The sequence below is a fragment of the Castor canadensis genome, chromosome 14, assembly GCF_047511655.1.
Source record: "Castor canadensis chromosome 14, mCasCan1.hap1v2, whole genome shotgun sequence".
Lineage (NCBI taxonomy): Eukaryota > Metazoa > Chordata > Mammalia > Rodentia > Castoridae > Castor > Castor canadensis.
In genome coordinates, this window is record NC_133399.1 from 172,501 (window position 1) to 195,058 (window position 22,558).

At 61.0% G+C, this 22,558-nt stretch overlaps 1 protein-coding gene across 6 annotated transcripts in view; it reads right to left on the bottom strand.

Moving 5' to 3' along the window:
- Positions 1 to 21,322, bottom strand: part of LOC109698334 (protein unc-13 homolog A) — a 44,554-nt gene extending 23,232 nt beyond the window's left edge. For 4 of the 6 annotated variants that reach the window (XM_074053502.1, XM_074053500.1, XM_074053503.1 and 1 more), the window contains exons 1-24: positions 21,167 to 21,322; positions 16,902 to 16,931; positions 16,019 to 16,118; positions 13,967 to 14,084; positions 13,035 to 13,158; positions 12,517 to 12,590; positions 11,799 to 11,853; positions 10,846 to 10,878; positions 9,897 to 10,104; positions 8,041 to 8,541; positions 7,621 to 7,726; positions 6,578 to 6,624; positions 5,409 to 5,487; positions 4,978 to 5,049; positions 4,658 to 4,877; positions 4,136 to 4,363; positions 3,845 to 3,986; positions 3,557 to 3,726; positions 2,836 to 2,951; positions 2,104 to 2,267; positions 1,561 to 1,711; positions 1,242 to 1,310; positions 1,014 to 1,103; positions 595 to 729 (exon numbers count right to left, since the gene is read on the bottom strand). In XM_074053502.1, coding sequence (XP_073909603.1) covers positions 595 to 729; positions 1,014 to 1,103; positions 1,242 to 1,310; positions 1,561 to 1,711; positions 2,104 to 2,267; positions 2,836 to 2,951; positions 3,557 to 3,726; positions 3,845 to 3,986; positions 4,136 to 4,363; positions 4,658 to 4,877; positions 4,978 to 5,049; positions 5,409 to 5,487; positions 6,578 to 6,624; positions 7,621 to 7,726; positions 8,041 to 8,541; positions 9,897 to 10,104; positions 10,846 to 10,878; positions 11,799 to 11,853; positions 12,517 to 12,590; positions 13,035 to 13,158; positions 13,967 to 14,084; positions 16,019 to 16,118; positions 16,902 to 16,931; positions 21,167 to 21,188 — 3,054 coding nt within the window. In that variant the 5' untranslated portion in view covers positions 21,189 to 21,322. The remainder of the gene's footprint in view (positions 1 to 594; positions 730 to 1,013; positions 1,104 to 1,241; positions 1,311 to 1,560; positions 1,712 to 2,103; positions 2,268 to 2,835; positions 2,952 to 3,556; positions 3,727 to 3,844; positions 3,987 to 4,135; positions 4,364 to 4,657; positions 4,878 to 4,977; positions 5,050 to 5,408; positions 5,488 to 6,577; positions 6,625 to 7,620; positions 7,727 to 8,040; positions 8,542 to 9,896; positions 10,105 to 10,845; positions 10,879 to 11,798; positions 11,854 to 12,516; positions 12,591 to 13,034; positions 13,159 to 13,966; positions 14,085 to 16,018; positions 16,119 to 16,901; positions 16,932 to 21,166) is intronic. The other 2 variants (XM_074053505.1, XM_074053501.1) reach the window with 1 other exon arrangement.
- Between the last annotated feature and the right edge of the window lie 1,236 nt (positions 21,323 to 22,558).

The following is a 22,558-nucleotide window of genomic DNA, read 5'->3' on the forward strand; positions in this document are numbered from 1 at the left end:
AAGGGTGCAAATTCAAGTCCAGCCTGGGGAACATGGCGAGACGCTCTCTTAACCTCACCCCCCACCACAAACATCAACTCATGAACTGAAGGACTAGAAGAGGTCAAACAGGACTGACCACCTGCCAGCTCTGTCCTAACAGAAGCGGGGACAGGGCCTCCTCGGGCTTCCACAGCCCCACTGTGGTGCACTGAGCACCTCGGTTGTCAATTTCCAGCTTGAACATCTGTCCCTCCTGTCACGCCATGTCACACCATGGCTCCTGAAACCGTGTCCACAACCCTGAGAACCGATACGTGCGCAGGAATGACGTCACATAAGCTGAGCTGAAACCATCAAAGCTGAGCCCCGATCACAGGACTCGGTCCAGTCAACATCTCAGGAGTGGCGGCTACACCGTTCTCAGCCGAACTCAGCTCAGCAACCGAGTTTACTGAGCGCCTACTGTATGCCAAGCGCTCGGTACCGGACTAGACTTCAGGGGAGCTTTTCTCTTACTGGATCCGCTTCCCGTTTCTAAGACCCAGCCCCACTGTACACTAGATGCCGGGGGCCCTGGGACAAGATGGAGGCGACTTGCGCTAGGGTCCCCACCGGGTCTGTCTGGTACTCGCGGCTGTACAGCTCGTGACAGTTGTTGAAGATGTACTCGTAGGTGGAGTTGAGGCACGCCTTCACGCAGTCCTTCACCACCTGGCTGGCTCGCGGGGGGCTCTGCAGCTCCTGGACCTGAGAGGGGGAGAGGGACGGTGGAGTGCTTAGTGTAGACAAGGGGCCCCCCAAGAAGCAGCCACAAGTGCTCTGGGTGGCGTAAGGGCCGAGGTGTCCCACAGAGCATGCTATGGCCTTGCCCCAGTGACATCAGCTGACAACTGGCAGTAGGCTGTGCGTGGCCCTGGGCTCCCTCCCCAGCAGAAGGGAGGGGCGGAGGGGACGGAGGGACAACACGGCGGGTGGACGCAGACATCGCTGTTAAAGGGCAGGAGGCGGAGCAGGCCTGGGAGCCTGCACACCTTCATGCGGAAGAAGGTGATGCTGGTGAGGAGGTCCACGGTGGACTTGAGGTCCTGCAGCCTCTCGGGGCTGCTGGCGGGGAAGTTGTTCTGTTGTGAGCAAGGAGACAGGGTAAGAGACAGGCTGCCAGGGTGGGAGACGGCATCTGGGGGCACGAGTCCCTGGGCCAAGGAAGTGGCCAGGCGCAGGTGACACTGCAGGCCTGCACGCAGACGCACTGTGCTCACCCGGTACATGGACAGGTCGATGCGCAGGGAGTTGTGCAGCTGGTCCAGGAGCTTCACAAAGCGTTCTTTCTGCAGGGAGGAGGGAACCATGCAGCAGGCACAACCAACTGCGCTGTCTACGCCTGGCGCCCCATCCACCCCCGAACCCTGATGTCTGCGTGCAGTGTCCGGCGTGCCACAGAGAGACGGGCTCAGCGAGAGGCGAGGACTGTGCAAAGTCACACAGCAAGTGGGTCCTAGACTGGGGACCCAGGAGCCCCCGTCCCAAGCAGCACAGGTCCGGCTCCCCTCTCCATCCAGCCCTGACCCCGGGACTGACCCCAAAGTTGGAGGCGGCGAAGCGGTCAGAGGCAGACACGTTGGTGGACGCTGTGGTGTGTGCGTAGTAGGCATTGATGTTGGCGAGGAGGGTGCTCATGACGGCGGGCACCCCGGGGCACATGTACTTGGAGGAGAGGCAGGCGAAGTGGCTGTGGAGGGAGGGGACATGGGCCGGGGCTGAGCCGAGTCCCCCAGGGATGGCCCTAAGACCTGAGTCGCCGCCTCTTCCCCAACTGACTCTGCCAACTCAGCCTCGGAGCTTCTCTGTGACGCCTGACTCATCTCTCTCTCTTTCAGACATGGTCTCACTGTGCAGCCCAGGCTGGCCTCAAATTCACCTCCACAGCACTGAGATCACAGGCAGCAAGCCACCCCGGCCTGTCTTGTTTTTCTGACCACCTAGCTGCCTCGTCAGTGCTACCTCTGGCTCTCTGTCCCCATCCCCACCTGTCAACAAGGGAGTTAAGGGAAGCACAGCCTCTTCCTAAGGACCCTCCACCCCAGGCAACCACTCAGGGCCCTGCCTGATCCCTGCCCTCACGTCATGGCTTGGTAGATGGACTCAACGCCATAGCGCATGGCAAACTCGTCCACGATCTCCTGGGCCGTCTCATCATAGTAAACCTTCCAGGCATCATCCCCTTTAGCATCTGGGATCTTCACCACGCCATTGTTTTGCACGTCTGTCACAAAGTGGAACAGGTTCTGCCACACAGGGAACACGGTGTCAATGAACCAGGGGGCAAGAGGAAAGGAAGTCATTTCATCCTCCCATTCAGTCGTCATTTCCTTATCTGTTCCTACTCAGCCTCCAGCTCACCTATCCAACCACCATCCAACTGCCAAAAACGTCACCTACCTAGTCATTCTTCCAACAACTGAGCCACACTTCCATCCACACATCTATCCCCCCATAAATTCAATCATCCATCACCCATCTTTGTTTCCCCTAGTAACTTGTGCTTCTAGTAAGAATTCAACCCCTCACCCGTCACCCATCTACCCATCATCCACTGTCAATGCACCTGCCCAGCAAGTCAGCGGTCTCCATCTACTCAGCCCTCTGCCCACCATGTACTGATCACGCACACGTCCACCCACTCACTCGTTCAACAAACCAAGTCCTAGGTGGTTCTCTGTGGAAGCCCCAGACAGTGGGAGAGACAGACTGAGACCGACGGGAGTTGTGGAGGGGGCAGGGCTGGCCTGGGGGTCAGTGAGGGCTTCCCAGAGGAGGTGCAGGGCTCACAGGGCTTTGCGCCACGGGCCTCACCTCGTGAAGACAGGTGTACTGCACGTGGTAGGGAGCCACCTTCTCCTCGCCTTTGATCTCCACGCTGATGTGCAAGCGGATAGCACCCGACACTGCAGACTTGTCTGTTCTCTTGTCTGCAGGACGGAGTGCACAGCCACGTTACAGAGTCCCGTTACAGAGTCCCGGGCAGCCCCGGACTACTCTAACGTCCACGTGACTCAGTAACCCTCCAGACCCGAGCTACCCTTCTGTCACTTCAGACTGGCTCCCCAGTCTGTGCCTCTCCCCTCAGGCTAGAATTCTGTGCCCATCCTTTCTTCACACAGGGCCCCACCCTGATATGCCCCTGTGATTGGAGGCTGTCTCCCTACTTATACTAGTGACTCTGGGCTCCCCCTACCCCCATTCAAGCTCTCAGACCCCGCCTCCCCCATTGGATTGTGCTTCCCATCTTCTGAAGCCGGATTCCAGGTCTGGGCCTCTCTCCTCAGCCTAAGATCTGCAGGTGGAGTTCCTGCCTGCCCTGATGAACTAGGGTATGCACATTCTGTCCCCCTCCCTAAATGAAAGTAAGAGGTTCCTAGGCTGTGGTCCCCTCAGGCTGGGTTTATAACATTCGCCACCCCATCAGAGTAGGGTCCTCTCCTGCCCCTCCTGAGGCGGTGCCTCCTTTCCCGGGGGACCCCCGCTGTCTGGCTTCCTGGGTCCCCTCCCTCCCCAGGGCCCTGGCTTCGCTTACCCAGGTTGTACCACACATCCATCTCGCCGCTGAGGGTCCGCACCTCGATGATTGTCTGCCCCAGAAAGTCGTCCGACTCCCGCTTGAACCTCTGCTTCACGCGGGATTTGATGTCATCGTCCTCATCCCAGACACGTACCTTGATGCGGTCAGAGGAGTTGTGACATTCGCTGTGTGGGGCGGGGGAAAGGAGGAGGCAAGGGCAGGAATCAGGCAGCTGCCATGGGCTGGGTCTTGGACCCCTTTGCCCCAGCAGAGAGCCCCACAGGGACCCAGGCCGGCACTCACAAGTGGAAATTCTCTTCCCACACAGGGTTGAGGTTCCCATAGATGGTTTTGGTCCGTTTCTTGGTCTTTCCAACCTGGACGGTGACGTAAGGGTCACTGGATCCAGTCTTGTCCTTTGCCTGTAAGCCCTGAGCACAGACCACTAGAAGACAGACAGACACACAAGCGGGCACTAGAGGCTGAGGCTGCACACTGCCAGGCTGCCTGCGGGGACACGGGACACAGCCTGACCTGGAGCGCAGGGCTCGGCCCGCCCTGGGGCACCCGTGGGGCACGGGATGGCCGCCTCACCCGTGATGCTGATCTTGGCTGACCACTTGGACGTGCCGTCCAGCACGCTCTGCTTCACCGCCTTCATCTGCTGCGTGTGCGCCGCCTTGGTCACCGCGAAGATCTCCTGGATGAGCTCGAAGATCTCGGGCTTGTTGCGCTCGCGGATCTTCATGCGGTCTTTCAGCACCATGATGATGTTCTGCGTCCGGTCCTCCGCGCCGTGCTTCGAGCTCTTCTCCGCTGCCCCTGCGGACACAGGGACGAGGACAGGAGTCACCCAGTTGGGCCTCTCTCCTGCAGCTGCCTCGCGGGGCTCCTGACCGCCCACTGCCATTGGAGCTGCGCCCTCCTCAAGGCCCTTCCTGCCGGCACATCCCTGCCCTACCCTGCCCTGCCCTCCCCGCCTCACCTAGCCCCGCCCCTTGCTCACTCACCCCGCCCCCTCTCTCTAGCCCCGCCCCCGCACACTCCACCCCTCCTCACTCGCCCCGCCCCCGCACACTCACCCCGCCCCTTCACACTCGCCCCGCCCCCGCTCACGCTGCAGGCAGTCGGCGTTGAGCAGGTCCTGGCACTTCTCGTGGCACTTGACCCCGCACTCCGTGCACCGCATGCCCTGCCGCGCGATGCCCCACAGCAGCCCCTCGCACTCGTAGCAGTAGGTGGGCGTGGTGGCCGTCCACACCTCGAAGTTGTGCGGTGTCGTGCACGAGATGGGGTAGATTAAGGCTTGCAGGGTCTTCTTGTAAACGTGGTTTTTCTGCGGGGCGGGGCGGGGCGTGGGTGGCGGGGCGTGGGCGGCGGGACACCCCTCCGCGCCTGTCACACCCCTCTCCCAGCGGGGCCGTGACCCCACGCACCAGCTCCTCGTTGTTGAGCGTGCTGGAGGCCAAGGCGGAGGTGATCCCCGCTTTTCTCGACTGGACCAGAGACTGGGCCGAAGGTCACAGAGGAAGGCACGGGATGGCGTCCCACCGCCGACCGCAAGTGGGCCACAGACAGACAGACAGCGGGAGTTCAGAAGTGACCCACACCCAACCTCCCCAACAGGACGGGTCACTCCTCCTGATGGTCACGGGCACAGGGAAACCGGCACGCCATGACCCCAGGTCCCCAGAGCCCACGGTCGGGGAGCTGAAGACCCCCGGGGGTGCTGCGCAGACCCCAGGTGTCCGTCACTCACCATGGCCTGCAGTGTCCACGAAGCACATGGGGCAGGAATGAGACTCATTAGTCCAGAGGCCACCCACCCCCCAGGAGCACGGACAGCTCACAGGCCAGCGGCGCTCACCAGGTCGCTCACGAGCGGGATGGGCTTCCGCCTGCGGATGTCGGGCATGCTGTCGATGATGATGACGTCTCCCCCAGGGCTGCAGGGACACAGGGACACTGAGGGCCCAGGGCGTCCCAAGCCTCACACAGTCCCATGAGGCTTGGCAAGACACAGCCTTGCCAGGGGCCCACAGTTGAACTGTGACCCCCAGAACAAAGATGCTGAGCCTCAACGGTTGGGAAGGGGGCAGCTGCTGATGGAATTAATTAGCATGAGGGCCCATGGGGTGGGTGGCCCTTGACCCAGACGCTGGTGTCCTTATGAAAAGAGACACAGGGAGAAGACAGCCACGTGACAGCAGACGTAGAGACTGGAGTGGAGGATTTACAAGCCAAGAATGGCAAGGTCTTGGGACAAACCCCAGCGTGGGGAGTCGAGGAAGCTCCACCCTCCTTCCAACACCCCCATTTCTGACCTTGAGCCTCCAGAGCCCTCAGGACAAATTTCTGTTGCTTAAGTCCTCCCCCTCGAGAGGGACCAGGCTGAATGACAGCTGCCTGGATGGCTCCCCATAAGTCACGTGCCCAGGGATCCCCAGACCATCTCCGGTCAGCTCACTTGCTCTATTATTTTTGGAATCCTGGCTGCTACCTCCCCACCCGTGTTTGCACGGCCACACACGGAAGGCGGGCACTGCCATTTTGAAAATTATCTGTGTACCCTCCAAGCTCACCGTCCCCACTGCCTGCAGACTGGTAGCCTAAGTGGCTGCAAGTGACAGCATGCTCCGTTTATACTAAGCAGCTCTCGTTAATTAAAGAGCCCGTGACTGTAGTGAGAGCCTGAGGAGTTTAAAAGCAAAATCGAAGCAAAAGCCACTCTGCAGGGCTGCAAGTGAGGAACGTGGGCATTTGTGTCTGGTTTCTCTTAGACTCATTTCCTGAATGCACAGTGGCACCTGTGGTCCCAGGTACTCCGGAGGCTGGGGCAGGAGAGTCGCTTGAGCCCAGGAGTTGAAGGCCAGCCTGGGCAGCACAGTGAGACCCCGTCTCAAAACAAAACAAACAAATGAAAAGTGTCTCCCCTGTAAGTAGAACAATCCCAACCTCACCGGGCTGAGCCCAGCTGCAAACAGCCCTTGAGCTCTATGCTCAGAGCGTCCTCCCTGCCCACACCAGGCCACTCACCCGCCTTTGAACCACAGGGACTTGGACATCTCTCCTTCTCCCCGGGCCTGCAGGGCAGACAGACAGACGTGGTCAGTATGCTAGCCTCCTGTCCCAGCACACAGCACATCCACTGTGTGTCCCCTCTGGACTGGATCCTGTGCCCAGTTGTCCATGGGGAGGGAGTTTCTTAGGCTTCTCTGGGCCCTAATTTGTCCATCTGTGAAGGAGCTGTGAGGGTCCAGGAATGGGGAGGCGCCTGGGTACCCTGACTGTGGGACTTTCCTCCCCCACTCTCACTTCTCTGGTCTACAACACACAGCAGGACCAGGCCAGAGGTCAATTACAGGTGTTGGCAAGGCCAGGCTGGTGTGGATGGGGTGCTGAGTATGATCAAATTGGGTGTGGGTGTGGCCAAACTGAGTGTGTGCAGGGCAGTGGCTGTGGTCAAGCTGGGTGTGGATGTGCTGCTGGGTGGAGCCAGGAGAACTGTGGGTGGGGCATTGGGCGTGGTCAGGCAAGGTGAAGGTGTGGGGGAGCACTGACTGGGGCCAGCTGGGTTGTGAGTAGGGTTGTGGCACTGGGTGGAGTCAGGCAGGCTGTGGGCGGGACATGGGGCGGAGTCAGGCAGGCTGTGGGCGGAGCACTGGGTGGAGTCAGATAGGTTCTGGGTGGGACACTGGGTGGAGTCAGGTAGGTTGTGGGCGGGGCACTGGGTGGAGCCAAAGCAGGCTGTGGGCGGGGCACTGGGCGGAGCCAGGCAGGCTGTGGAGGGGGGGCACTGGGTGGAGTCAGGTAGGTTGTGGGCGGGGCACTGGGCGGAGCCAGGCAGTCTGTGGGGGGGCACTGGGCGGAGCCAAGCAGGCTGTGGGCAGGGCACTGGGCGGAGCCAGGCAGGCTGTGGGCAGAGCACTGGGTGGAGTCAGGTAGGCTGTGGAGGGGGGGCACTGGGCGGAGCCAGGCAGGCTGTGGAGGGGGGGCACTGGGCGGAGCCAGGCAGGCTGTGGGCGGGACCCAGCAGGATGTAGGTGGGGCCGGCAGGGCACGACTGCCCCTTCACTCACCTCCTGCAGCTGCATCCGCACCTTGTTGAAGGCGCGAAGCCAGTTGGCCTTTGCCCTGGACATGGAATCCTGGTCCTGGCCTTCCTCATCCTCTCGTGGCCTGAAACTAGGCCAAGGAACACATGAGCTACCAGGGCCAGCTTTCCATGACCCCAACCTTTTGGGTGTCAGGGACACTGTGATGGGCTTTGCCGGGCTGTCAGCCTGAGCCCTGTGCCTCTCACACAGTGGTTACTTCTGTCTGTCCCACAGTCCCTGGCCCTGTGGCCTCTCCTAATCGCATCTGCCCCACACTTCAGACCCTCTCATGGCCTCTCTGACCCCAGCAAGCCCTAAGCTGTGACAGCTCCGACTCGACTCCCCAGGGCCCCGCTGACTGGGGACTGTGACAACCCTCTGGCCCTCAATCCTGTCCATTACCTCTCCTCAGCCTTGGGGGGCTCCAGCTTGGGTGCCCCCTCTGCTCCAGGAACAACTTCCGGCGAGGCAGGCTTGGGGGCCTCAGCAGGCACCAGCGGGGCCTCCTTCTCGGGGGCTGGCGGGAGGCTGATGCGCTTGAACTCTTTGGGCTCGACCACGGGCATGTCTTCGCGCTGGACGTAGCCGTGCAGGTCGTCGGGTACTTCCTCCTCCTCCTCCTCCTCCAGCTCCTCCTCCTCCTCCTCCAGCTCCTCGTCCTCCAGCTCCTCCTCATCCTCCAGCTCCTCCAAGTCCTCATCCAGATCCTCGTCCTGGTCCCAGCGCGGGGAGTCCTTGTGGTAGCTCACGGAGCTGTGGCACGAGTGGTAGGAGTCCCGGTCCCGCTCGTCCTCCAGCTCCGAGCCCTGCAGGCTCTGCTCCTCGGGGTCGAAGTCCTCGCTGAGCTGTGAGCTGCCCTGACTCAGCTCCCCGGAGGATGCGTAGCGGCTGCTGCCCGTGGGGCTGCAGGGAGGACGGGGTCAGGCGGGGTCAAACGGGGCACCCAGCCCCAGCCAGGCTGCAGCACCAGCTCATTGGAACCAAGCGGACCCCAAGAGACACAGCCGTGAACAAATGCTCCCGTGGCATTTGTGGTCTGTCAGGGGACAGGAGCTACGCTACACTGAGCACATTAATAAGGTGTGTGACGCTAGGGATGGGACCCAAGGCCTCAATCCAAGCACCAAAAAAATAAAAAACCAAGAAGAACAGGAAGTGCATCTGTGGACCGCCCCACCCCACTGGGCTCTGCACTCGAGCCTGCCCCGGTCAACTCTGCTTCCGTTGGAATCCCAAATCCCAGTGCAGTCCTTCCCTCTCCAGTCCCACCATGGCTCCACACCTCGGGATAAAACTCCAGCCACATCCCATGAGGCCCAGGCCCCAACCTCCCACTGTTTCCTGCACCTGCTCTCATGTCCTCACTCCAGCCACACTGCCTCCTCCTGTTCCTCACCTGTGCCCACCGCTGGGCCTTCGAACCTGCTGCGCCCTCCACCGGCAACACTCTCCCTTGCTTGCTTTACCTGGCAAACTCCAATTTCCCCAAAACCCCCTGAATGGTCACTTCCTCAGTGACCTCTGGCCAGATCAGGCCTCCTCTTATATGCACTGGTCATCCTTGACATGACCAGAAAGAAATACCAGCCTCTGCCCAAAGGCAGGCAGGATAACATATGAACCACACTGATTCTAACTGTCATGCAGTCAATCAACAAACGCTGTCATCTCTGCATTAAACACCACCTCCACTCTGGCATCCCTGGGACACTGTAGGGACCATAAGGCCTCGACCCTCAGGTCCTTGTCTGTGGTCTCTTCAGTTGGTTGCTTTTTGAGGCTGGTCCTGTGGCTCATGGCAATGAGTAGCCAGAGCGCCTTCTGCTGGCTGCACTACAAAGTCCATGCAGCAAAGGTGCCCAGCCTTTGCCTCCTTTCTCAGGCTGGGGAGGGCCCTGTGGTCCCCAGGCCTCCCCCACATAGTGGTGACTATGAACTCTGGCTCCACTCACTGCCTGCCCTGCCCAGAACCAGCCATGGACTCCTGCAAGGTCAGCCAGCTCCCCTGAGGCCACCTGGAGCCCAGAGATTGCCCTGGACACTTCACCCACACTCCAAGGATGGGCTCCACACACTGCCTGAAACCTTATTCCACTCGACTTAAATTTAACTCTAAGAAGACACGTGCGGCCCTCGTGCTGGACAGTGCACAGAGATGGGTCATTTGCAACTGGTTTTCTCACTGCACTAAATGTAAACACAACTGTGGATCCCCCACATCTCAGCCACAGAAACCCGCGTCCTCCCGCATCCACTACCTGAGCGCCTGCGGCTCCGAAAGCTCCTCGTAGCTGTGCATGGAGTCGCTGTAGGACTCCCGGGACCCCAGGGGCGGAGGGCGCACCGAGTACTGGTGCACGGAGGCGTTGGGCTGCGAGGTCGTGTAGTAGGGGGGCGGGATGCTGTTGCTGGTCTCACTGCGGTAGTCGCTGTCCCTGTCGTCCACTGCACTGTCAGGGTCGTCATCTGGAAAGACAAGGATGGGGTGAGGTGGGGAGGCCACATGGTGGGGCAATTTTATCAGGATGGACAGAGCCTTGCGGCCATGTTAACAGAGGTATAGGCTCCACGACGAGGGAGGTGACACCTCACGCTGTCTCTTCTGGGTCAAGTTGGACCTACAGTATGGGGTGTGGGGTATGTCCTACGATGGGAAGAGGGCAGGGACAAATTAGAGAAAGTCCTTGGCTGAAAGGTGAGAGTGACATCAACACCCAGGCTCTCTGAAAAACAGAATGGGTTTTTCCCATCGGGCAGTTGGTTTCTCTAAAGTCAGTACCCAGGGGAGCAAGGGGGACCCACCGGGCTCAGCGCTCAGACTCCCCGGTGCCCAGGGCGAGCACTCACATCTAGCCTTGCAGGTGTGAGAATGAGGCAGCCACGAGGCCCAGCCGCTGCCACGCGTCAGGGGAGCCCCCAGTGGTAGAGCACCTGCCTAGCAAGTGCCTGAGTTCAAACCCCAGTACTGCCAAAATAATAATTATAAGTACAGCTATTCCGCTGTGCTCCTGAATCATTTTGTCTTTTGAAAAATCTCGGATTCATTTCTGCTGGCAAAGCCAGCCTGACCAAGGCACCTGTGGTTTCCTGATTTCCTGAGTGATGGGGGCCACTGTGACCTATGGGACGGAGTGACACAAAGGAGGACAGACACAGATGGCCTGCGGGGCCTGGGCCTCCCGCCCCTCCCAAGGGGTCGTCACTCACTGTGCTCGCCCCAGCCAAAGTAATTCCAGTTACCTGTGAAGACAAATGTAGAGGTGACAGGGAGCGGCCATGTCCTCCCCTCCCCTCGCCTCCCTGGCTCATGTCAGCATCCACTGCTCCCCACTTTGGTCCCCGTTTTCCGACTGCCCTGTGGGCACTGCAGCCGAGAGTTCAGTGCTTGTCCAGCCCCAACTTATGGTTAAAGAGTCACAGGAGCTGCTGGCTTTTGTCATTTGGGCTCAGAGAGGGCAAGTGAGTGGCCCAAAGTCACACAGCCTTGGAGCACAGGCCAGCGAGAGAATGGCGCTCACCTCAGTCCCACCGCTTGGCCTCTAGAAAGTCCCCCAGGACAGTCCTGCTCACTGGCCCTCAAAGCTTCCTCTGAACGGGTGACAGCACTCTCCCGGGACGCTCAAAGGTCAGTGCTGGGCCGTGGCCTCCAGTCCCAGCTCAAAGCCACCCCTGGCTCTGTCCTTGTGCTCAGGAGCTCTGTGATTGTCCCTGCCCTCACCTCACCTGGCCCATCCCAGACCCCGCCCTCCAGGCTGCACCGCACCACCGAGGACACAGAGGGTGGGGGACACAAAGGAGGACAGGGGTTAGGGATGGCTGTGTGGGTGCTGGGGCTCTACCTGGGGCCACAGGTTTGTCACTTGGTCCCCACTCCAGAGGACCTGGGGTCCTTTAAGAATGGACGCCCTGGTGCACAGACACCTGGTTTGGGGCCTCAGAGTGCCCAGAGGGTCGAGGATGAGGAACAACGCCCTGAGCGGCCACCACCATGGTCACCAGACATGGGCCAGGCAGGCGTGGTGGCACCTGTGGTCACACCTACTCAAGATGCCCAGGCTGGAGGATGGCGAGAGCCCAGGTGTTCAAGGCTGGCCAGGGCCACACAAGGCCCCAGCCAGTAGTAGTGATGGACGTGGACCCCTTGAGTGAGGGATACTCACAGCACTGGTTGCTGGGCACCGGCAGAGGCTTGTCTGGCTCATCCCGGAACGAGTACTGCGGGAGGGGCCGCGTCAGGGGTCAGCTGGGGACCAGGACAGTGCAGCCTGTGCCACCCACCTCCCAGCCCTCGCCTTGTGGAAGAGGAGGGAAGTGTCCAGAGAGGAGGGAGAGGGAGAGAGAGAGACAGAGACAGAGAGAGAGAGAGAGAGACAGAGACAGAGAGAGAGAGACAGAGACAGGGAGAGAAAGAGAGAGAGACAGAGAGAAAGAGAAAAAGAGAGAGAGAGAGACAAAGAGACAGTGATGGCTATGGCAGGGGTGAGAAGAGGGGTGGTCGGGCCCAGTACCTGGCACCACCCTGCGTCCACTATGAAAACACCACCGCAGCCTCCCCAGGACTCATGGGTCCTGGGGTCCTGGCCATGGGGGGCACAGGCCGTGGAGGTGGAGCTGGTGTGGAGCATGAGGCCCAGGACACTGGGAGAAGACTTTCCGGAAGGTTCCCACACCCCTGGAAGCCCTGGCAGGTCCACCAGTGGGTCTCACTGTACAGCCTGACTGGCCTCAATCTCGGGACCCGACCGCCCCAGGCCGGGGCCCCATGCGGCCTCCATGCCTTGCTCCCCCACACTGCCTAAGAGGTGCCAGGGCCCCACGCGGGCGGGGACGGAGCCGCAGGGACACAGATGGGCGCAGAGGCGGAGGAAGCTCGCCCACCTCGTCCTGGTCGCGCATGGCATTCAGCTGCTCCAGCTTCTTGGCCCAGTACCGCGCCTCCTCCTCCGGGATGTCTGCAACACAGCCACCACCAAGTCCTGCCCCGCGCTCCCAGGACATGGAACATGGGGACACAGGGACCCCGTGCTGGGAATCGGGAAAGGCTGGGGTTGATGGGTGGCCATGCACACCGCGACCTGGAGCTGCCTCGGGGTGGGGACGTCCATGGCAAGAGCTGTCGTGGGTACTTCCACAAGGACCTTGGGGACTTCCAGAAAAACAGACCTGGGACTCTGTCTGTCTCATCAGCCTCTGCTCTCATCTGTCTCATCTCTCGTCTGTCTCTGTCATCTGTCTGTCCTGTCTCTGTCCCCCTCCTGCATCGCAGCCCCTGTCTCTGCAGGGCCCAGCCGGGAGGCCCAGACCTGAGCCGGTGGGAGACAGGCGGCCTCTCTGGCAGGTGACCGCAGGCTGCGCCCAGCTCCACAAGCTCTGTACCGCGCACCCCACCCCCGCACCTAGGGGCAGCTCGAAGCGCGTGTCCAGCAGGATGAGATGGCAGGTTGGATCCTTGGTGCCACAGATCTCGCTGTCTGCCATGATGACCTGTGAGTCCAGCGTCAGCCACTCTCCAGGGCCCTCCTGGGGCAGGGGGAAGGGGGCTCAGGGCCGGGGCGGGACTCTGTGAGGTCCCCCACCCCGCCCCGCCATACCCCGCTCACACACAGGAAACTGGGTGCCCGAAAGAGAAACAAGTCCCAGCCACATGGCGGTGTGGAGCCCAGAGCTGAGGACCCAGAGGGAGGCCACAGGCTGGGCAGGGGCCCCGGCCACATCCCCACCCTGCCAAGTGAGGGGCTCTGGGGCTCTGACCCCAATCCAGCAAGAAAAGTGCCCAAGAGATGGAGCTTGTGCCCCAGGGCTCAGAAATGGCACCCCTGCAAGCAAGCGGGGTCCACTCTGAACCTCTGCATCTTCATCTCCCAGTGGGGTGGTCACTGTGGAGTCTCCGTCTGCTGCCCAGGAGGGTCACATTTCCCTCCCTTGTGAGGACAACCAGGACATTTTGGGTCCCCAGGCTTCATCAGAGCTTCCTTGCCTGGAGACCTGTATTCACTTCTCATTCATTCCCTCACTGATTAAAACCCAATGCTTCCTGTCACCACCTCTCAGCCTGGTCCCAAGATGCCTAGTCGCCAGTCTGTCCCAAGTAGCCCATGGTGCCAGTGGACAGAGCTGGGCACAGGCACCCCCAGCTTCATGAGGTCAGGCATAGGCCTGAGGGAGGAGTCCAGTGCAGTGAGCTGCTTCCACATGGAGGGGAAGCTGTCTCTGGCTAGCCTGTCCCTGACTAGAATGCGGAATGGTGAGCCTCAAGCAGCCACTTTGGGCCATGAGGTGGCAGAGGCACTTGGACCTCTGGGCTCTCCCAGGCCCTCCCACCACTCACCTCGTTGGACTGGCGGATGGTCCGCAGCGGGATCCACACAGTGCCCACCATGGTGTCCCAGATGAGCCCCTTGTTCCACACCTCCACAGTCAGCCCCAAGTCCAGGCGGTTGATCTCACTGTAGGAAGAGGAGGCTCAGAGAGGCCACTCCCTCCCGAAGACACACAGCACCCAAGCTGGGAAGCCCAGAGGGAAACTGAGGCTGTGAATCAGAGGAACCAGGCGTGCCAGCAGGAGGGGAAGTGTGGGGACAGATGAATGCACCCCCAACCTCCATCTGGCCAGGCCTCCTGGAGCCCCAGACCCTGACGATGCAGGGAAGGTGCTCACGACCCTCCAGGGTTCCCCAGTACCCCAGGAAGAGGGTGTTCAGGGCACCTGAAGCCCTCCCTGTGGTCAACGGAAAGAACGATGCTGGGGGATGAGGGAGGGGCCTGGAGTCCCAACCTACCAAGGACTTGTCTTAGGAAGCACTCGAAATGCAGTGCCCTGGAAATGCAGTACCTGGGTGTGGTGAGCTGGGGACCACGCTGGCCCTGCCCTTGGCATCCCCAGGGTTCACAGGCCCCCCAACACAGGGCCCGGTGTCCCTCCACTGATGTTCCAGCTGTGACCCGGCCATGCTGTGTGATGCCAGCACAGCCTCTCCAAGGACATGTGTGGCTCAGGGAGGTCCAAGTCATGAATTTGTCCGATTATCAGACAAGCATTTGTTAAGCACCTACTTGTGCAGGGCTCTGCAACATGGAAATCACAGTGGGGACAGAAAGCAGCCCAGCTCCAGACTCCTGGAGCTCACAGTACGGCAGTGTGGCCAGAAATCAACTTGCGTGAAGCCCGGGAAAGACAGGATGCCCCTAAACTCAGCTTGGCAACTGAGGCCCCGAGGCTCTGAGAGGAAAGACAGGAAGGAGCGGCTGGCTGGGGTGTGGCAGTGCAAAGGGCCCAGAGCAGGTGGCAGGCGGCAAGTGTGGGTTTGACTCTCAGGTTGACAAGCCATGGACAAGAGCGGAACATGGAGTGACAGGATGAGATCCCAGGTTTAAAAATATCACCCTGGCTGCCCAAAGAAGACAGATTGTGAGGGAATGGCAGCCAGCAAGCTGGGTGGATGCTGGCCTGGTGGGTAAGACAGAAGAGGAGATGGAGAAGGAGGAGGAGATGGAGGAGGAGGAGGAGATGGAGGAGGAGATGGAGGAGGAGGAGGAGGAGGAGGAGGAGATGGAGGAGGAGATGGAGGAGGAGGAGGAGGAGGAGGAAGAGGAGATGGAGGAGGAGATGGAGGAGGAGGAGGAGATGGAGGAGGAGATGGAGGAGATGGAGGAGGAGATGGAGGAGGAGGAGGAGATGCAGGAGGAGGAGGAGGAGATGGAGGAGGAGGAGGAGGAGGAGATGGAGGAGGAGGAGGAGATGGAGGAGGAGATGGAGGAGGAGGAGGAGGAGGAGGAGGAGATGGAGGAGGAGGAGATGGAGGAGGAGGTGGAGGAGGAGGAGATGGAGGAGGAGGAGGAGGTGGAGGAGGAGGAGGAGGAGATGGAGGAGGAGGAGATGGAGGAGGAGGAGGAGGAGATAGAGGAGATGGAGGAGGAGATGGAGGAGATGGAGGAGGAGGAGGAGATGGAGGAGGAGGAGATGGAGGAGGAGGAGGAGATGGAGGAGATGGAGGAGATGGAGGAAGAGGAAGAGGAGGAGATGGAGGAGGAGGAGGAGGAGGAGATGGAGGAGGAGGAGGAGGAGGAGGAGGAGATGGAGGAGGAGGAGATGGAGGAAGAGGAAGAGGAGGAGATGGAGGAGGAGGAGATGGAGGAGGAGGAGGAGGAGGAGGAGGAGGAGGAGATGGAGGAGGAGATGGAGGAGGAGGAGGAGGAGGAGGAGGAGATGGAGGAGGAGGAGATGGAGGAAGAGGAAGAGGAGGAGATGGAGGAGGAGGAGATGGAGGAGGAGGAGGAGGAGATGGAGGAGGAGGAGGAGGAGGAGGAGGAGATGGAGGAGGAGGAGGAGGAGGAGGTGGAGGAGGAGGAGCAGGAACAGGAGAAGGGGGAGGGCACTCACAACATGAAGTCCTGCTCCCAGCTGGGCTGGCTGCCGCGCACAGCGATGGTGGTGCTCTTCACGTTCTGCACCTTCAGCGTCACGTACGTGTTAAACTTCTCTGTGGGCGACAGTCAGGCATGGCCAATGCGTAGTGGTCAGGGCTGAGCACCCGCTGACCACCGCCACCCCCAGGCCTGGCTAACATGTGGGGACCGATGTGGGTTCAGGGGACTCAGGGGTTCACCCTGGCAGGTGCAACCCAGTCCAGTACAGCCCCAGCAGCACAGAAAAAAAAAAGCCGCATTAAAAATGAAAAAGCTCGCTGGGTGCCGGTGGCTCACGCCTGAAATCCCAGCTACTCAAGAGGCAGAGATCGGGAGGATCGTGGTTTGAAAGCAGCCCGGGCAAATAGTTTGTGAGACTCAATCTCCAAAACACCAAATAGGAAATAGGGCTGGCAGAGTGGCTCAAGTGGTAGAGCAGCTGCCTAGCAAATGTGAGGCCCTGAGTTCAAACGCCAGAGCCTCCAAAATGAAAAATAAGGAAAGGAAAAAACTCTGCCCAGTAGGTTTGCTGTGCAGCTGGACAGACCACGGCCTGGGAAGGTGAACAAAGTTCCTATGGAAACTCCCAGGCCCATGCCTCTGTCCCACCAGAAGTGTATCCAAGTCCTGCCTGCCTTCCCTCCCTTCTGCGGGCTCAGGTCAGCTGGGGACACCTGGGAACAGAAGCCCAGGCAAGCTGCTAGGATCCCAGGTTGAGCTGGCCCAGCCCGTGTACCCCTTGCTCTTTGGACACACCCTCCCCATGGTCAGCTACAGAGAGGCCCAGACCCCTCCTGGTGTCCCCAACAGACAGAGACAGACAGACGCAGAGGACAGCAGAAAGAGAAGCCACTTACCTTGGGCACCATCAAACTTGGCTTTTTTGACTGTGGAGAGAGACAGAAATAGGGAAGGGTGACGGGAGAGACGTGGGGAGGAGTACACAGAGAGGGAGGAGAAACAGAAGACAGAGATAGGAAGGAGAGATGGGAGAGACACAGAAGAGAGAGAGGGCACAAGGACAGACACGCAGAGATGAAAAGGGAGACAGAGACACAGAGGAGAGAGGGAGGAGGAGGAGAGGACGGGGAGGGAGAGAGGCCATGAGACAGATGAGCTGCAGCCGACCTGGAGCGGAAGCAGAGTGGACCCCGGGAGCAAGCGCGCCCAGTCCCGTCCCCCCAACTCCCACCCCGACACCCTGAGATCCAGAAGGGCCTGTGGGAGGAGAGAGTGGGGGTGAGGAGTGTGATGACTTCCAATGATCCAGTCTATTGTCCCCCATGGTCTGTCCTGCCGGATGCCCCCAGGACTGGGGGTCTAAGACTGAGAAGAGGGGCACTAGGTGCCAGAGCAAGTGAGGGCTGTGCCCTGACTGGAAGCTGTCACAGGCTGTCCCTCCCCACATGCTTCCTGTCCCCTCCAGTAACCTTCACAGAGCCCCACTGTCCCCGGGGCCCACCCAAAACCCACCACACACACACCCCCAACCTGAGCAGGACCCTCTTTCCCTCCCTCCCCTTACGTGTCTCTTCTGTTCAGTGTAGGTGACTGAAGTGCACTTCTGACCAAATCCAAAGCACTGAGAACCGCCAGAGAGCCTGGCTGTCCCACCCCAGCCACTGCTCTGTTCCCAGTGTAGCCACCAGGGATGTCCACGCTGACAGCCCTGAGCCAGACAGCAGCGCCCCACGCCCACTGCTCCCACCCTCCAGGTGCCCAGCTATCATGAGGAGCAAGGGCACCGGAAGGATGAATTCCTAGAAGCACAACCGTATTTGGACAATGCACAGCCTCCCATCCTGCAGTTACTCTGTCCGCATCACTTGAAGGTCTGCCTCACTGATGAAGACAGTATCTCCATGTGGTCGGGGAAGTGGCTGGCTCTAAATGCGTGTCATGGGGTGACCGAGCTCCTATGCAAGCACCCACCTCCCCACCAAAGACCCAGGCGTTAACGCGAGTGGACGGGCACAATGCCCACCATGCCTGGGTGTGGGAGCCGAGGAGGTGGGCCCCTGACGGCTGTTGGGAGAGGTGGGCACTGCTGGCCAGGCAGAACCAGGAGGGGGCCAGGGCTGTAGGACCCCTGGCTAGAGGACGCCCCCTCTTGGCCCCCATCTGTCTCACTCCTTTCTACATCTCTCCCGCAGGGTGTGTGACCCTGCATCCTACCGTCCTGTTTTATTTCTCCCACCCCTGCACGTCTGTTGCCAACACTGCTGTCTGTCCCCCTCATATCCCTTCCCTCTCCTCTCCTCTGCTCCCCCCGTCCTCCCGCCCCCACTGGGCTGGAGGGTGAGGGCTCCGTAGCGGGTCCTCAGACAGGGGCTCAGCCCTGCAGCCAGGACAATCAGCAGTCCCTGTGCCAGGAGGGGGAGGACTGGGTAGGAGAGGGGCTCAGCAGGGTCAGGGGCTCCTCAGTAGGAAGAGGCTTGGAGGAGGTAGTCTGGGGGAAGGGCTGTATGGAGGAGGGAGGTCTATGGGAGGGGCTTGGGGAAGAGTGAGCTGGGGGAGGGTCTCAGGGAGGAGGGGGTCTGAGGGTTTGAGGGAGGGCGGTGGGGGAGGGGCTTGGAGAAGGGAGGCAAGGGGACAAGGCTGAAGGGAGGTAGTGGCCAGGTGGGAAGGGGTAGTTGAAGGGAGGGGCAGCTCCCCTGTCCTGGTCTTCCCCGCCAGTCCCTGCCACTGTCACATCCCGCTGCGGAATCAGGGTCAGCGGGGTGGAAGCAAAGCGCCCTCCCCGGAATCAGGGTCAGCGGGGCGGAAGCAAAGCGCCCTCCCCGGAATCAGGGTCAGCGGGGCGGAAGCAAAGCGCCCTCCCCAGCGCCCTGAGCCACTGCGTGAGGCTATTTATACCGCGGCCACGGTGGGTGGCGGGGGACAGGTGGGGACGCTCGGTCCATGGCCTGTGGGGGGTCCTGAGTGGGGTTGGGACTGCGGGATCCCCACAGGCACTGCCGGGCTCTGGAAGGGGCGGGTGGGGTGGCCACCACTGTGTCACTTTGCATTGGGGTCAGGGTTTGGCTCCTCCCCCGCCCCCACTTGCATTTAGGGTTCTATGATCCTGAATTCTGACTGAAGGGACCTCAGTCTTGATGCATGGAGGGCAGGTGAGGGCGGGGTGGGGCGGGGCTGTGGCGGACCGTGGAGAGATGGGGACACACATCACACCACGGTGGCCTCACAGCGGGGAGGGGCAAGCATGGTGAATCCAGACAGATTCTGGGACGTTCAATGGTTCCCCTGGGATGTGCCTGGCACACAGGTGAGCAGGGGAGGGTAGGTGACTGTGGCACAGGGCTCTAACCACCGGCTCGCACCTGGATAAATGGGGCGCTAGGTGGAGCCCTTCTGTGGGAGCCCACGGGTGAGGTTCAGCCTCCAGGTCCCCACTGAGAGGGTGGCCAGGAATAGGGCTTTGACCTCAGAGCCAGGAATGGTGCCTGCCATACAGTAGGTGCTCTATTAATGCTCTAAATCCAAGAGTGAATTCATGAAGAAGCCAGGTGGTGTCTGGCACACACAGCCTCGGGGTCCTACCAAGAGTAGGAAGTACTGAGGAGCAGGGACAGGCCTGACCCGGTCTTGGGGACACACGCAGACGCGCAGTCAGCCTGCTTGCTTGGGCAAAGGCACAGTGGCATTTGCTTGTGGAGCCAGGGCAGGCAGGGGTGCGCAGAGGGCCTGTGCGCCGTCACGAGCCTGTGGCCTTGTGGCGTGTGTGTGAGCTTGTGGAGCACGTGAGGTGCACACATGAGCACACGTGCAGACAGGTGGCGCCGTGTGTCTACATGGCGTTCAGCCTGTGCTTGCACGGATGCAAGTGTGTTTCACGGTGACAGGTATACACCCAGGCACATGTCCAAGGATGTAAGGGATCTTTACACCGCATGTGTATCTGGAATTCATCAGCCTGGTGCGGACACACCCCAGTGAGCCTGTGGACACGCTCGCCTGTGGGGGCACACTTGCCAGGACACAGACACGTGCTATATTCTCTATCTGCTCGGGGTCTAAGGGGATAGGAACAAGCCTGAGGACAGATGAACATTTGTGGGTGCGGGGAGCAAGGAGAGGGACCCCAAGGATGAACACAGACCCCATGGGAACCCCACCCAGCTTCCCTCCTGCCTAGCCCACTGCCCCCTCCCCTAGTCCCTAACCCTGGCCACCCTCTACTCCTCAGGACTCTAGTCCATCCTCACCCCAGTTTTCGACTCCCTCCACTCTTCTTCTGGGGGCGGGGGAGGCAGGGTGGGCCTTCCTAGATGAGCACAGAATCCCATACAATCCTTCCTGGAGGCAATGGAAGCCTCCGCCCTCTGGCTGCCCCCCCACTGCACCCCGCCCCCGCAGCCGAGCCTCGGGTTTGCGTCAGAGCTGAGGGTGAGATTCCCCCCTCGCCACCCCCTTTACTCCCCCTTCTGCACCCCAGTCGAGCCTTGCAGAGAACCCGGGGTGAGAGGGGGAGCAAAGGACAGAATGGAAAGCCCGCACTGCCCCTCCTCCAGTGCGGGGGGGGAAATGCGGGGCACCAGTGTGTGTGCGTGGGGGGGGGTGTAGGTCTCCATATTCTCCTTCCCCACTCTATTGGGGTGCAAAGGGTGCACCCTGCACTTTCTCACTCCATAGGCCTGGGACCACCGCCCACCCTCCCAAGCGCCCCCCTCTCAAAAAAAAAAAAAAAAGAGCTCGGTCCCTTTAAGAGCACGCGCGTCCACGCTGGGTTTGTGAATGGAGCGGCGGGGCGGGGGCGGGGCGGATCCCGGGGTCCCGCGTGCGCGCGCCGCCGCCCGAGGTCTCCCGCAGCCTGATTTCTTAGATGCGGGGCTGCTTCGTGCAGCCAGCGGGTGGTGGTGGGGGGGGTGCGTGTGGGGAGGGGATGATGAGTAAGGGGTGACCCCCACCCAAGTCCTTCAGACTTCTTTGCACCCCAGGAGGAGCCGCCATCCCCGCCCCCAACCCAGCACGGGCCTGGGCGTGGGCCTCGGTGCAGATGGCGTCCTGGCCCCAAAATAGCTGTCCACCCCCTCCACTGCACCCCGCATACACCCCGCATGCACCCCGCCCCAAGCCAGCAGCCCCCTCCCCCGGAACTCGCCCGCTCGGCCCGCACCCCTACCTCCGACGCACAGCAGAGACATGGCGCTCTCCCAGCCGGCGCCGGGAGGCGCGGGGTGGCGGTCAATGACCGCCGGGCCGGGGACAGCGCGGGCCGCGCGCTCACGCCGGGACCCAGCTGTCACCCGCCATCTTGGTTCAGCACCTGAGCGCGGACAGCGCCCGACGCGCGACGCCGGGGGGCGGGGGCCTGACGCGCGTGGGCGGGGCTGAGCGCGAGGCGGGGTCTGACGTCTGTGGGCGGGGCCGAGACGACTGTGGGGGGCAGGGTTTGGCGAGGGGCATTTATCGAATGTGTTTGGGCGGGGCCGGGTGGGGAGGGGCTGACGAGTGTGGGCGGAGCTGAGACTAGGTGGGGGGCGGGGCCTGGTGAGGGGCGTTTACCAAATTGTGTGAGCGTGGCCGACCGTGCGAGGCGTGGCTGTCGAACGGGGGCGGTGCCTATTGAGGGGCGTGGCCTAGCGTGTGTTGGCGGGGCCATGCGCGCGGAGCTGGGGACTGGCGCGGGTGGGCGGGGCCTGGGATGGGGGTGTTCGAGGCCCCGCCCCCAGGTCGCTGAGAAGGTGGGGTGCCCCGGTGCATCTTCCTTTTCCAGTCCTGTGGCTCGCCACCTGTCACTCGGATCTGTGTCATGTCGCCCTCCGAGCCTCGCTCCGTCCTTGCTGCGCCCTGTTTCTAAGACGTCAGGCTATGGGTCATACATTTCCTGGTGGAACTGGAAAACTCTTATACGTTCATCAATACCCATTCCCTCCTCCAGGAAGCCTTCCCTGACTTCCCAGCCCTAAGGTGTTCTTCCACCGTTCTGGACTCGCTCATCCATCCATATGGCTTCCTGTGCTTGCGCCCTGACCAGCTCCGCCCTGCTCACCACCCCCGCGTCTATGGCCTTGCCCTGCAAACCCATTTCCAGGAGTTCAAAAGGGCAGTGTGGTGCCTACGACTCTGGTCCCAGCTACAATGGAGGCAGAGGTGGGAGGACGGTGAGTTCGAGGCCAGCGCTAGCAAAGTTAGGCAGCCCCTGTCCTAAAAACAAAATAAAGACAAAGGTGTGGGGCGAGCTTCCTGTGGCCCTGGGTAGCCACACCCGCACCTGCTGGGACCTCAGCTGGCCCCTGTCCTGCCAGGCTGGGCTCAGCTGTCAGCTGTCCCCCAAAGACAGCAGCTTTGGAGGCCGTGGTAGGGTGAGGAGGCTGGGGGAGGAGGTCAGGTGGGCAGTAATACAAAGTATTACTTATTACAAGGAAGTAGGATGCGTCCTGTGTGGGAGGTGCCGCAGGGGCAGCGCGGGAACGGAGCCCTTCTTGAGGCTCACGGTGGGCTGAGCGCCTGACTCAGAAGAGGCTGCAGTGCGGACGTCATCAGTTATTCATTCAACAAACACCTACAAGGC